General features: G+C 46.4%; 1 protein-coding gene across 2 annotated transcripts; it reads left to right on the plus strand.

Annotated features, from left to right (window-relative positions):
- Positions 1-1,600: 1,600 nt before the first annotated feature.
- LOC133768778 (endogenous retrovirus group K member 18 Env polyprotein-like) lies at positions 1,601-8,844 on the plus strand. 2 transcript variants are annotated; one of them, XM_062203631.1, is made up of 2 exons: positions 1,601-1,649; positions 6,773-8,844. In XM_062203631.1, exon 2 carries the CDS (start codon positions 6,861-6,863, stop codon positions 8,574-8,576), a length of 1,716 nt encoding a protein of 571 aa, XP_062059615.1. In that variant the 5' UTR covers positions 1,601-1,649; positions 6,773-6,860; the 3' UTR covers positions 8,577-8,844. The 2 variants fall into 2 exon arrangements, with proteins under 2 accessions (XP_062059615.1, XP_062059614.1); XM_062203630.1 differs by having other exon boundaries at positions 1,607-1,696.
- The last annotated feature ends 4,110 nt before the right edge of the window (positions 8,845-12,954 follow it).

Below are 12,954 nucleotides of genomic sequence, written 5' to 3' on the forward strand. Positions count from 1 at the left end.
CCCAAATGCCTGCCATGAAACTTCAGCGTGGGTCTCCCACGTGGCTGGGAAGAACCCAACTACTTTGGCCATCACCGCCGCTGCCACCCAGGGTGTGCACCAGCGGGAAGCTGGAGGCGGGTGCTCTGGTGTGGCCGGGGTCACTGGGACCACCTCGGCCTCCATGTTTGAATCGTTGGCTTCAGTCCCTTGAGCCTTGCTTGGCAGCCACGCTGATGCCACTGTTGCTTAATCAGGGGTACTGGTGCTGTCCTGGTTGTTATGAGATTACGTAAGCGGGTGTGACGTGGGGAGCCGAAGGCTGAGGGCTCCGGTGCCAGGGGCCCAGCTGTGCCCTTGGTGTCCCGAGGTTTGCCTGGGGAAGCAAGTCTCCTCATTTCCTTGTCATGAGCTCTGTCCTGAGCCAGCCGGCGAGGGAAGACAGGGACAGGGTGGGCAACGCTGCAGCCTTGGAGCAAACCCCCCACCCCCCGCCAGCTTGCTTCCTTCCTTCCACGAGCCTCTGGGCAATGCTGTGCTTGGCATTAGCAACAAAAGGCGACCGTGACCTCCTCAGTCTCCTGGGAAAGCAGGCAAGTGACAGTGCCGAGTGAAGTGGGAATGGCACCTGCCGGGGACAAGGAGGAAGAGGGCAGGGTTTCTTGATGAAGAGCTTTGAAAGCTGCAACATGGGCCCTGACAGATGGACAGACAGACGGATGGACGAGAGTCAGCCGGGGCAAGCAGGGGTGACGGTAGATGCCATGGCTGACACCACGCGTGGCCCCCCGCAGGTGCTCAGCAAATATTGACTGAATGAAGGCAGATTGACAAGAGCCTGGCTCTTTCGAAGAAATGCAGTCTGGTGGGGCTTGAAGGGGGATGTGACAGAGAGGTGGGTGGGGCTAGACTACTGGAGATCCCTTCTGGGTGGGCTGGACGCATTGTTTCTGTTCATGCTTAAAAGCGGAAGCCCCCACGTCCTGAGAACCCACTGGGGTCCAGACAAATCAGCCCGGTGGCTCACACATCGCAAGAGATTTGGACCCCGTGCTGCAGGACTAAGCAGTGAGGGATCCAGGCGCAGAGCGCGACAGAGCCTGCTCATGTCCCCCCTCCCCAGCCCCCTCTCTCCTCTTCCACAGAGGCAGAAGTTGAGGTGAGCACGTGGCTACCCACCTGTGGCAGCATGCCTACATGCTAGAGTAAAGGTTGCTTGCATGCCTACGTGCTGGAGTAAAAGTTGCTTGCATGCCTACGTGCTGGAGTAAAAGTTGCTTGTGTACTCTCCCAAACAGCTTTAGATAAGTGTCTATGTGAAGGCACTAATGTTTAACAGGGCCAGTTCCTGCTCCCCTGGTAAGACATGTTTACTCTAAAGTTTCCTGTTTTTGTGGGTCTGTATTGTGCTGCTCTTTCGCCATGTTTAGACTTAAGATAATGTTTGACTATGTACTGGGACAGGGGATGGGTACATAAGCAGTGGAAGAAATGTGTTTAGCGCCTCTCCGCCTACATCTGTATTGACAACCGAGTGGCGTCTCAATAAACCGTGATCGAAGAAGGATCTTCGTGCCGTTAATTCTGTGCCTTGCTGGTCAAGGCTCGCCGCAGCTGGTGTCGAAACCCGGGAACTCGAACCAGACGCGTAACATTGCACGACTGGAGAGGTAAGATCCAGAACTTCACACGGGAGACGGGTCGACGTCGAGGAAGGGTATGTTAGAAGAATTTCTCCTGGTTATTATCATTTTTGCCTTCTCTCTTATTATTGTTTTAGTTCTAAAGTTGTGTGCGGCCCAGAGTAAAAGGAAACAGTGCCTTTTAGAATCATAGATATGGGTACTGCCAATAGTCATGAAAGTGAAAATTTCGTGGATCCCATACAAGCATTATTAAAAGAAAGGGGATTAAAAATTTCCACAAAAACAATAAAGACAATTTTAGAAGATATAGACAGGAAAGCCCCTTGGTTTGTTTACACTGGAGATATTAATTTAAAATGTTGGGAAAAATTAGGAAAGGATTTGGAGCAGGCTAAAGAAAAGGGGTCGCTTAGGGCAGGAACCTTTCCGTTTTGGAAATTGGTACATTCCTGCTTACAAACTGGTAAAAATGTGGAAATTATCAAACAAGGGAGAAGAGCATTAGCTGACCAGCAGGATAGTTGGTCGGAACAAAGTATTACAGAGGAGAGGGAACATACCAAAAGAAAAGGCAAGGTAAAAGATGAGAGATCTCGCGAGGAAATGAAGAAAATTTTTGAGCTCAGAAAAAGAAAAACCTTCAGCACCTTTGTACCCCGCCTTAAGTGAGTTTGAGGATCTTAGATTGGCAGAAGAGGAGCAGTATGAAGAAAATTTGGATAATGATTTCACTGAGACTGAGGAACAGGGCGCAGATAATAAAATTCAGGCTGCTAGCGTGCGCCCTCCCCCTTATGTTAAGCACAGTAAAGGCAGTCATTTTATTAAAAGGGAAACGTGGGCCCAATTGGCATCAGCCTTCCCGGTATTTGAGGAACAACAAACTCAACGCCGATTTCATGAGCCTATACCATATAAACAGTTAAAAGATCTAGTGGAGGCCGCTCGCCAATTTGGTTCCAATGCCGCCTATACTTTAACTTTGTTAGGACGATTAACCACTAATGCTATGACACCTTCAGATTGGTTTGAGATTGCACGAGGCAGCCTCAGCACGGGACAATATCTCGATTACAGATCCATTGTTACCGATGCTGCACATACACAGGCTAGACAAAATGTGCGGGATGGTCAGCCGCATTGGACAGCAGATATGCTTTTAGGACAAGGACAATGGGCGGCTGATCAAACTCGCTACCCCCTTGAAGTATACAGACAGATTAATGACATATATCTCAGGGCTTGGAAGACTTTACCCAAAAGAGGTGAGGTCTCGGGAAATTTAACAAAAATTATTCAAGGGTCCAATGAGCCTTTTTCAGAGTTTGTGGGTAGAATGATGGAAGCAGCGGGAAAAATTTTTGGGGACGTGGAGAGTTCAATGCCCTTAATTCAGCAGCTTATATATGAGCAAGCTACTAAAGATTGCAAACGAGCCATAACTCCATGGAAAGGAAAAGGGCTAGAAGCCTGGTTGAAGGCATGTAGGGAAATTGGGGGACCATTAACTAATGCTGGGCTTGCTGCTGCTATTTTAACTGCAACAAAACGTAATAACAATAATGGTGCATGTTTTAAGTGTGGGAAAATTGGTCATTTTAAGAAAAATTGTAAAGAACAAAAGGAGCATAACAATCCTGTGCGACAAATACCTGGCACTTGTCCCAGATGCAAAAAGGGGAAGCATTGGGCTAATGAATGTAGGTCAGTAAAAGACATTAACGGACAACCCCTCGAGACAATAGAAAAGGAGTCAAAAAACGGATATCGGGGCCCCCGTCCCCAGGGCCCGAAAGCATATGGGGCACTACAGGAACCTTCCATGCAGCCACCCCCGAAGTCCGCAGAGCAACCGCGGGCTCCGCAGGGCTGGATCTCCGTGCCACCTCCGGCTTGGTATTAACACAGAGCATGGGAGTACAGATAATAGATACAGACATGCAGGGCCCATTAGAAAAGAATACCGCAGGATTAATCATTGGACGATCATCATCAACGCTACGAGGGTTAATTGTTTTACCAGGAGTAATTGATCCTGACTATGAGGGTGTTATTAAAGTAATGTGCTACTCCCCTTTTGGAGTAATTTCCATTTCCCCTGGCGATCGCGTAGCACAACTTCTGATACTGCAATCAGGTCATGAAAAATACCCCGCCCGGTCACATAACCGTGGCGCATCTGGTTTTGGATCTACAGGAATCGATCTCGCATGTCTAAGCATGGAATTAAATGACCGACCAATGTTACAGATAGAGGTGGAGGGTAAACATTTTTCAGGCTTAGTGGATACAGGAGCAGATCGTAGTGTTATGAGTAAACAATTTTGGCCAAAGGGATGGCCTTTGCAGCATGCCTCTCAAGACTTGGTAGGATTGGGATATCGACAGGCTCCAGAAATAAGTTCTAAGGAACTCCACTGGACAGTCGATAAACAACAAGGCACCTTTCGTCCCTTTGTGGTAGATTTACCTATAAATTTATGGGGTAGGGATATACAAACCCAGATGAAACTCATATTGACTAATGAGTATTCGCAGACTAGCAAAAATATCATGGCAAGACAAGGATATATGCCCAATAAAGGGTTAGGGAAAAATCTTCAGGGTATATCAGAACCGGTGGAGTTAGTTCAAAAAACAGACCGCAAAGGCGTGGGTTTTTCCTAGGGGCCACTGAGGAAAAGCTATTACGTATTCCCTGGAATACGAATAAGGCAGTGTGGGTGCCCCAGTGGCCCCTCAGTCGTGAAAAACTCGCCGCCGCTAGAGAACTTGTGCAAGAGCAGCTGATGTTAGAACATATAGAGCCCTCAGTATCACCCTGGAATACTCCAATTTTTGTCATAAAGAAAAAATCAGGCAAATGGAGGCTTTTGCATGATCTGCGAGCAGTCAATAGACAGATGCAATTGATGGGACCAGTACAGAGAGGACTGCCTCTTCTGTCTTCCCTTCCAAAGGGCTGGCCTATGCTAGTGGTAGACATTAAGGATTGTTTCTTTTCCATACCTTTACATTCTTTAGATCGAGAGCGATTTGCTTTTACTCTCCCTTCAGAAAATCATAAAATGCCTGACGCAAGGTATCAATGGAAAGTGTTGCCTCAAGGCATGGCTAATAGCCCTACTCTTTGCCAATTATATGTTAATCAGGCTATCGCACCAGTACGAAAACAGTTTTCACAAGTCCGTATCATTCATTATATGGACGACATTCTTATCACAGCTCATTCACAGCAATTAGTAGATAAGGCCTTTGCATTGCTTTCCTCCTGCCTTAACGCATATGGTCTTTCTATTGCCCCAGAAAAAATACAACAATCTGATGTGGTGCAATTTTTAGGAGCAAAAATTACTACAACTTCCATTCGGCCACAGAAGCTCTGCATTAGCACTCAAAACCTATGCACACTGAATGATTTTCAAAAACTGCTAGGGGACATAAATTGGCTACGTGGATATTTACCGCTGACCCGAAACGACCTGCAACCTTTGTTCTCTATTCTGGAGGGCAATCCAGATATTGCCTCTCCTCGTCAACTTACTCCTGAGGGCGTTAAAGCTTTGCAACTCGTAGAAAAGGCCATTAGTAAAGCCCAACTAGGTAGGTTTGATCCGTCTAAAAAATTACTACTATGCATTCTTGCTACGCCCACTACACCTACTGGAGTGGTGTGGCAAAATGCTCCTTTATGGTGGATACATGGTAATTCAGCGGGTGTAAGAACATTGCGGTATTATCCTGAATTAGTAGCTCATTATGCTCTTCTGGGTCTCAAGTTTTGCACAATGCATTTTGGTAAACATCCTGATGAGCTGATTGTGCCTTATACTCAAATGCAAATTGAGACTCTTGCCGGTACCACTAACGTTTGGCCTATTGTTCTAACTGCCTTCTCAGGTGTAATTGATAATCACTTACCAGCGGACAAATTATTAACTTTTGTGCAGCGAAATTTAGTTTACTTTCCTAAACTTACAAAGAGCAAACCCATTCCAGCTGCAACAACTATTTATACTGATGGTTCCAAGACTGGTCGTGGAGCGTATGCTACAACTGATTCAGAGCCTGTGATTCTTCATTTTCGCCCTAACGCCCCTCAAGTGGTAGAGTGCTTAGTGGTATTGACAGTATTTCGCACATTTTCAGATGAACCCATTAATATTATCTCAGATTCCCAATATGTGGTAAATGCTGTCCGTTCACTAGAAGTTGTAGCTCATATACAGTCGCATAGCACGGTAGCCCCAATATTTCGACAAATCCAGCAAGCTATCCTGGTTAGACGTATGCCCTTTTTCATTGGCCATATAAGAGCTCATTCTGGCCTCCCTGGACCTATGAGTAAAACTAATGCCAAGGTAGATATCGCAACCCGTAATAGTGTCTTTGTATCTCTGACTTCTGTTGACCTAGCAAAAAACTTTCATGCCTCTTATCATGTTCCAGCTAATACGCTGCGCTTGCGCTTTCATATCTCCAGAAAACAAGCTCGGCAAATTGTAAAGGCCTGTCCAGATTGTGCAATATTCCTCCATCCGCCACATTCTGGTGTTAATCCTAGGGGACTAAAACCTTTATCCTTATGGCAAATGGATGTTACACACATCCCAGAATTCGGTAGGCAAAAATACGTACATGTCTCAGTGGACACATATTCTGGTGTCATTCATGCCACTTCCTTGTCTGGGGATCGTGTAGCACAGGTGAAACTTCATTGTCTTGAGGCTTGGGCAGCTTGGGGAAAGCCTGCCCTCATAAAAACTGACAATGGGCCCGCTTATACTTCAAAAGGCTTCGCTACCTTTATGTCACAAATGCAAGTAGCTCATAAAACTGGCCTACCGTATAATCCTCAAGGCCAAGGCATTGTGGAGCGCGCTAATCGCTCCCTAAAAGAAACATTGCAAAAACAGAAAGGGGGAATTGCGCTCCATGCAACCCCCAGAGAACGCCTCGCTATTGCATTATACACTCTCAATTTCTTACATTTTAATACAGAGAATGAATCAGCGGCCATGAGGCATACAAAAAATCCTGTACAAACTAGCCAAAAGGTCATGTGGAAAGATGTACTAGATAACAAATGGTATGGCCCGGATCCTGTGATACAGAGATCCAGGGGAGCAATTTATGTTTTTCCGCAGGAACGACCAGACCCGATCTGGATTCCAGAAAGACTGACAAGGAGAGTGACAGATAAGAAAGAAGAGGAACGACAAGAGAACACGAGGCATGATAATGAAACGTCTGACATGGATACTGATGGGACTATGGTTGACATTTCCCATGACGATATCAAAGGATGTGACCCTGTGGGCCATTGCGAGAACATGGCCAATACCTAAGCCAGTGTTCTCTAGTGATAAGATGTTTCCTCAATTGTATAATAGAGACTGTCAGTTAGAAATACCGTGCAAAACACCACAAAATATGCAACAAATGCGATATAATGCCACTAATGTTACCCTCTATAATAGCTTGTGTTTTTCTATGAACTCGCAGAGTCCCTGTATACAGATTCTTTCATATAACCTTAGTTGGATATATGATCCCTTTAAATATCTAAATCCTGACCTCTCGATCCCAATGGTGCTCGAGGCCCTTACAAAGATTGCTCTAGGGAGCACAAATGGAACAGGAGGAGGAGGTAATAGCACCGTGGCTAATGTCACTACACTCCTGATCACAGCCAACATAACAGTTCCTTTTTTAATACAGACAGGAACCAATTCCAGTGCTTCATGGAACATATCTAGACCTGTACCAAAGTGCATCACTCGGGAATTCAGCTATCCCCCGCGATTTGGTGATTGCACAGAAAATGTAGAAACCCAAGAACCGTATAAATTTTCTCCTAAATTCAAATTATATCAGAAACCCAGAGCGGGCAATCCTTTAGCCTCCTGGGTATTGTGGAATAGACGTGGAGCTAGTATGGATTTGTCCCCTTTGGCAAGGCTTGATTCTATTAATATAAGCCTCTATAATGCTAGTGGCAGTTATAACATAACTAGTCACGTACTCAGTAACTTTACATCGCATTCTTTGCATAATATGAGCCTCCTGTCTAGTCATGTTTGTGTCGATCCTCCCTTTATTTTTCTTTTGACAGATAAACAAGATAATGGGACGATAATAGAATGTGCAGGAAATGATACATGCTATTTAACCCAGTGTTGGAATGGAACCCAGAAAACTATGGTAGTAATGCGTGTACCTACCTATGTTCCTATACCAGTAGTGACTGACCCAGAGGAATTTCCTCTAGCAGTTTTGTTTCGACAGCCACGGGACTTTGGGGTTATAGCCATTGTAACGGCAATTGTCGCCTCTGCCGCAGCGGCTGTTACGGCGGGAGTGGCCATGGCTTCCACTGTTCAAACTGTGCAGACTATTAATGACGTCGTAAAAAGATCATCAGACGCTCTATTTGTCCAGGAACGCATAAATGATCATCTGGCTTCAGGGGTGCTACTATTAAATAAACGCATGGACTTGCTGCAAGCAGCTATGGAAGATCTTTTTGAAGTCACCAGCCTAGGTTGCGTTCAGAGACTGCACCATATGTGTGTTACGCCATATCCAGCCTCTCTAAATGAGTCAAGAAAACTTGGGTCTTATCTATCAGGGAACTGGTCTATGGAATTTGGGGAACTTCAGCAAAATCTTACTATCATGATTTTGCAGCTGAATGAAACTAGAGCATCTGTTGTCACTCTGAAAGGGTTTTCTGATTATATATTACAGGGGTTACAATGGTTCAAAGAATGGGTGGGGGTTGGATTGTTCGGAGCTGTATTACTATCAGGGCTATTGTGTACTCTTTTTGTTCTTTTCCGATTAGTACGGAGCCGCAAGCGCGAAAAAATTGCTCTCCTGCAAGCAATGGCCGCAATTGAGGCAGGCAGTTCCCCCGCGGTTTGGCTCAGCATGTTTAAAGAAGCTTAAAGAATGTCCTTGCACTCAGGGGCCATAGTGCCATTGCACCTGATAAGGAATTCTTTCATCTGGGATATTGCCTTAGCACTCCGAGAGCTTTTGCTCATTGCACCGGAATGGGAGTATCCCTGAGCACAGGCGCCCCTTGATCGGCCAGCACATCATGAGGTGAAGGCCTGATCGGGGATAAGACCTCATTTGCTGTAAAAAACAAAAAAGGGGGAACTGTGGCAGCATGCCTACGTGCTAGAGTAAAGGTTGCTTGCATGCCTACGTGCTGGAGTAAAAGTTGCTTGCATGCCTACGTGCTGGAGTAAAAGTTGCTTGTGTACTCTCCCAAACAGCTTTAGATAAGTGTCTATGTGAAGGCACTAATGTTTAACAGGGCCAGTTCCTGCTCCCCTGGTAAGACATGTTTACTCTAAAGTTTCCTGTTTTTGTGGGTCTGTATTGTGCTGCTCTTTCGCCATGTTTAGACTTAAGATAATGTTTGACTATGTACTGGGACAGGGGATGGGTACATAAGCAGTGGAAGAAATGTGTTTAGCGCCTCTCCGCCTACATCTGTATTGACAACCGAGTGGCGTCTCAATAAACCGTGATCGAAGAAGGATCTTCGTGCCGTTAATTCTGTGCCTTGCTGGTCAAGGCTCGCCGCACCCACCTAAGGCGACCTTTCCTAGTCTGACTTGCAAATACCTGTGGCTGGGAAGCTAAGTTCTGGACGTGGAATGACAGCAAGCTCATGACTGCTCTTACGACGTAGGATTCCTGAAAGCAGGTTCAGGCTCCAAATAAAATCCTCAGAGCCAGTGCTGTGGCATAGCAGGTAAAGCCACTGCCAGCAGCGCCGGCATCCCATATGGGTGCTGGTTTGAGTCCCGGCTGCTCCACTTCTGATCCAGCTCTCTGCTGTGGCCTGTGATAGCAGTAGAAGATGGCCCAAGTCCTTGGGCCCCTGCACCCATGTGGGAGACTTGGAAGAAGCTCCTGGCTCCTGGTTTCGGATCGACACAGCTCCAGCCAATGCTGCCATCTGGGGAGTGAACCAGTGGATGGAAGACCTTTCTCTCTCTCTCTCTCTCTCTCTCTCTCTCTCTGCCTCTGCCTCTCTGCCTCTCTGCCTCTCTCTGTGTAACTCTGACTTTCAAATAAATAAATACATCTTTAAAAAAAGTTGTGAGACAAGGTGATTTTGTTTTGTTTTGCTGATGGCTGTGCCGTCCCTCCCGCCGCACTGGCAGCTGTCTTTCCTGTGGAGTGATGCTCTGTACTTTCATAATGCTGGTGATTTTCTGTCTGGTCGTTCTGGTATTTGTTTAAAGAGGAGTACTAAAGTCCCTAAATATTGTGGATTTGTCTGTTCTTTCATTTCTGTTTTTGCTTCTCTTACATTGCGGCTCTGTTGTTTGGTGTTTATGCCTTGGGAATGTTATGTCTTCTTGCTGAACTGTCTGTTTTATCATCATGTGCTGTCTCTCTGTCTCATCAGCTTCTCAGCTTTGAAGTTTACTTTATCTGATTTTAATACGGCCGCTCCTGTTTTCTTTTGATTCATGTTCACATGAGGCATCTTGTTCTGTCCTTTTACTTTCCACTTGCACATATCATTATATCCGAGGGGACTTTTTCTGTAGGAAGCAGATAGTTGGCTTGTGGGGCTGAGTAATCTGATAATCTCTGACTTCTCATTGGTATATTTAGATCATTTATATTTAGTGTAATTATTGACATGTTAGGGCTTACACCTGCTGCTGACATTTTTGTTTGATATGTATTATCTTTGTTTTTCATTTCTATTTCCTTCTACCTTCCTGTGGGTTACTTGAACATTTGTAAGAAGCAATTTTGACTTCTGCATGTGTTTTTGTGTTTATGTCCTTGTATAGCGTTTTCATTGCTGCTAGGTATTTCATTCTGTATACATAACACAAATTTACTGCCACCCTCCTTTTACTCATGCAAGTGAAAGGAAGAACCCTTAACTCCACATCCTTTTTCCCTTTCTCATTTATAATTTCTTAAATATTTCCTTTAAATACACCCCAGAATCGCATCAGACTCCACTATAATTTTTGCTTAAGCCACCGCCAAGCATAATTTAGAAAATTCAAGAGCAGAATGTCTATCGTGGGGGCAGGTGTTGTGGTGTAGTGGGTGAAGCCATGACCTGCGTCTCCAGCATCCCGTATGGGTGTCGGTTTGCATCCCGGCTGCTGCTCCACTTTCTGATCCAGTTCCCTGATGATGGCCTGGGAATATCAGCAGAAGATGAACCAGATATTTCAGCCCCTGCCACCCATGTGGGAGATCCCAATGAAGCTCCTGGCTCCTGACTGTGGCCTGGCCCAGCCCTGGCCACTGGGGCCATCTGGGGAGTGAACTAGCAGATGGCAGATCTCTCTCTCTGTCTCTCCCTGTCATTCTCTGTGGCTCTGACTTTCAAATAAATAATTAAATGAATCTTTTTTTTTTTTGACAGGCAGAGTGGACAGTGAGAGAGAGAGACAGAGAGAAAGGTCTTCCTTTGCCGTTGGTTCACCCTCCAATGGCCATCCAATGGCAGGAGCCAGGTGCTTCCTCCTGGTCTCCCATGGGGTGTAGGGCCCAAGGACCTGGGCCATCCTCCACTGCACTCCCGGGCCACAGCAGAGAGCTGGCCTGGAAGAGGGGCAACCGGGACAGAATCCGGTGCCCCGACTGGGACTAGAACCTGGTGTGCTGGTGCCGCAAGGCGGAGGATTAGCCTAGTGAGCCGTGGCGCTGGCCAAATGAATCTTTTTTTTTAAAAAAAATCTATTGTACTTGCCCATTTTTAAAAACTAACATGTTTTCCTTTTTGATTCTGTAATTTTTAAAAAAAATTTTTATCTATTTATTTGAAAGGCAGAGTTAGAGAGAGGCAGAGGCAGAGAGAGAGAGAGAGAGAGAGAGAGAGAGAGAGAGGTCTTCCATCTGCTGGTTCACTTTCCAATTGACCGCAACGGCCCAAGCTGCGCCGATCCGAAGCCAGCAGCCAGGAGCTTCTTCCGGGTCTCCTACATGGGTTCAGGGGCCCAAGGACTTGGGTCATCTTCCACTGCTTTCCCAGGCCATAGCAGAGAGCTGGATGGGAAGTGGAGCAGCTGGGACTCGAACCGGTGCCCATATGGGATGCTGGCACTGCAGGCAGCAGCTTTAGCTGCTATGCCACAGCACTGGCACCAGTTTTCATAACTTTGAATATATCTCTTGCTGTGGATTCCTTTGGATTTATCCTGTTTGGGGTTTGCTCAGCTTCTTCATTCTATAGGTTTATGTCAGCTACCAAATTCGGGACTTTTTTCCTGTCCTTTTTGATTTGATCAGCCAATCTTCCCTCCTTTCCTTCTAGAACATTCTGACGGCATGAACCTGAGGCTCACTTCATTTAAAAATTTTTTGTTTCAGGCTGTAGCTGTCACTTAAGGGCGGGGCTGTGTTCTGGTACGTGTGTGTGTTGGGTGGTTTTGTTGTGGGACACACACCGAGAGGCTACAGCAGCAGCTGGTGGGGTACTCCTGTGAGCTCAGCACTGCACGTGTGTGCTGACGTGCTGCGGTGCTGTGCTCTCTCTGTTGCTCAGGTTCTGGGTCTCCTGCTGTCCCGGCCTCCCATTCGGCCATGGTTGCTGTGGTCCCTTTAACTCTGCCGATAAGCATGACTGCAGTGGCTGTCACCCTGGGCATCGCATTTTGCAATTCTAACTCTTCCACTTGGTTCCTCCTGACAGCTTCTGTGTCTTTGCTGGGACTTCCTAAGTTGCCATCTGATTAGCACATTAATGAGCTCGGCAGGTTCTCCTTGGATGCTTTGAAATCTTTGCCAATAATTCTAACATCTTTTTTTTTTTTTTAAAGATTTATTTACTTATTTGAGAGAGAGAAAGAGAGAGAGAGAGTGAGGTCTTCCATCAATGGTTCACTCCCCAGATGGCCGCAACAGCCAGAGCTGCGCTGATCTGAAGCCAGGAGCCAGGAGCTTCTTCCAGGTCTCTCACATGGGCACAGGGGCCCAAGGACCTAGGCCATGTTCTACTGTTTTCCCAGGCCATAGCCCTCATGTGCACGGCTTCCTTTTTTTTTTTTTTTTTGCATCAAAATGAGCTCTCTTTTGATTCCATTTGCCCACGATCTTTTTGTACCTGCATGTCTGAGCCTCACGCCTCATCTCGGCTCCTCTCCAGGAACGCCAAGCAGAGGGAATGAGCTCAGTGTGTGAAGCGCTCTCTCAACGCTGCTCAGCCCTGCACCTGTGCCAGCCACTGTGCCGGTGGCCCTGGCTGTTAGCTCCAGGTTAAGAGTGGCGCAGAGGGATGGATGGTACAGGACAAGGGAGTCGGTGTGCACTGGGGGACAAGGAGCAGGGT

This window comes from Lepus europaeus, chromosome 10 (genome assembly GCF_033115175.1).
Source record: "Lepus europaeus isolate LE1 chromosome 10, mLepTim1.pri, whole genome shotgun sequence".
In the NCBI taxonomy this organism is placed as follows: Eukaryota; Metazoa; Chordata; class Mammalia; order Lagomorpha; family Leporidae; genus Lepus; species Lepus europaeus.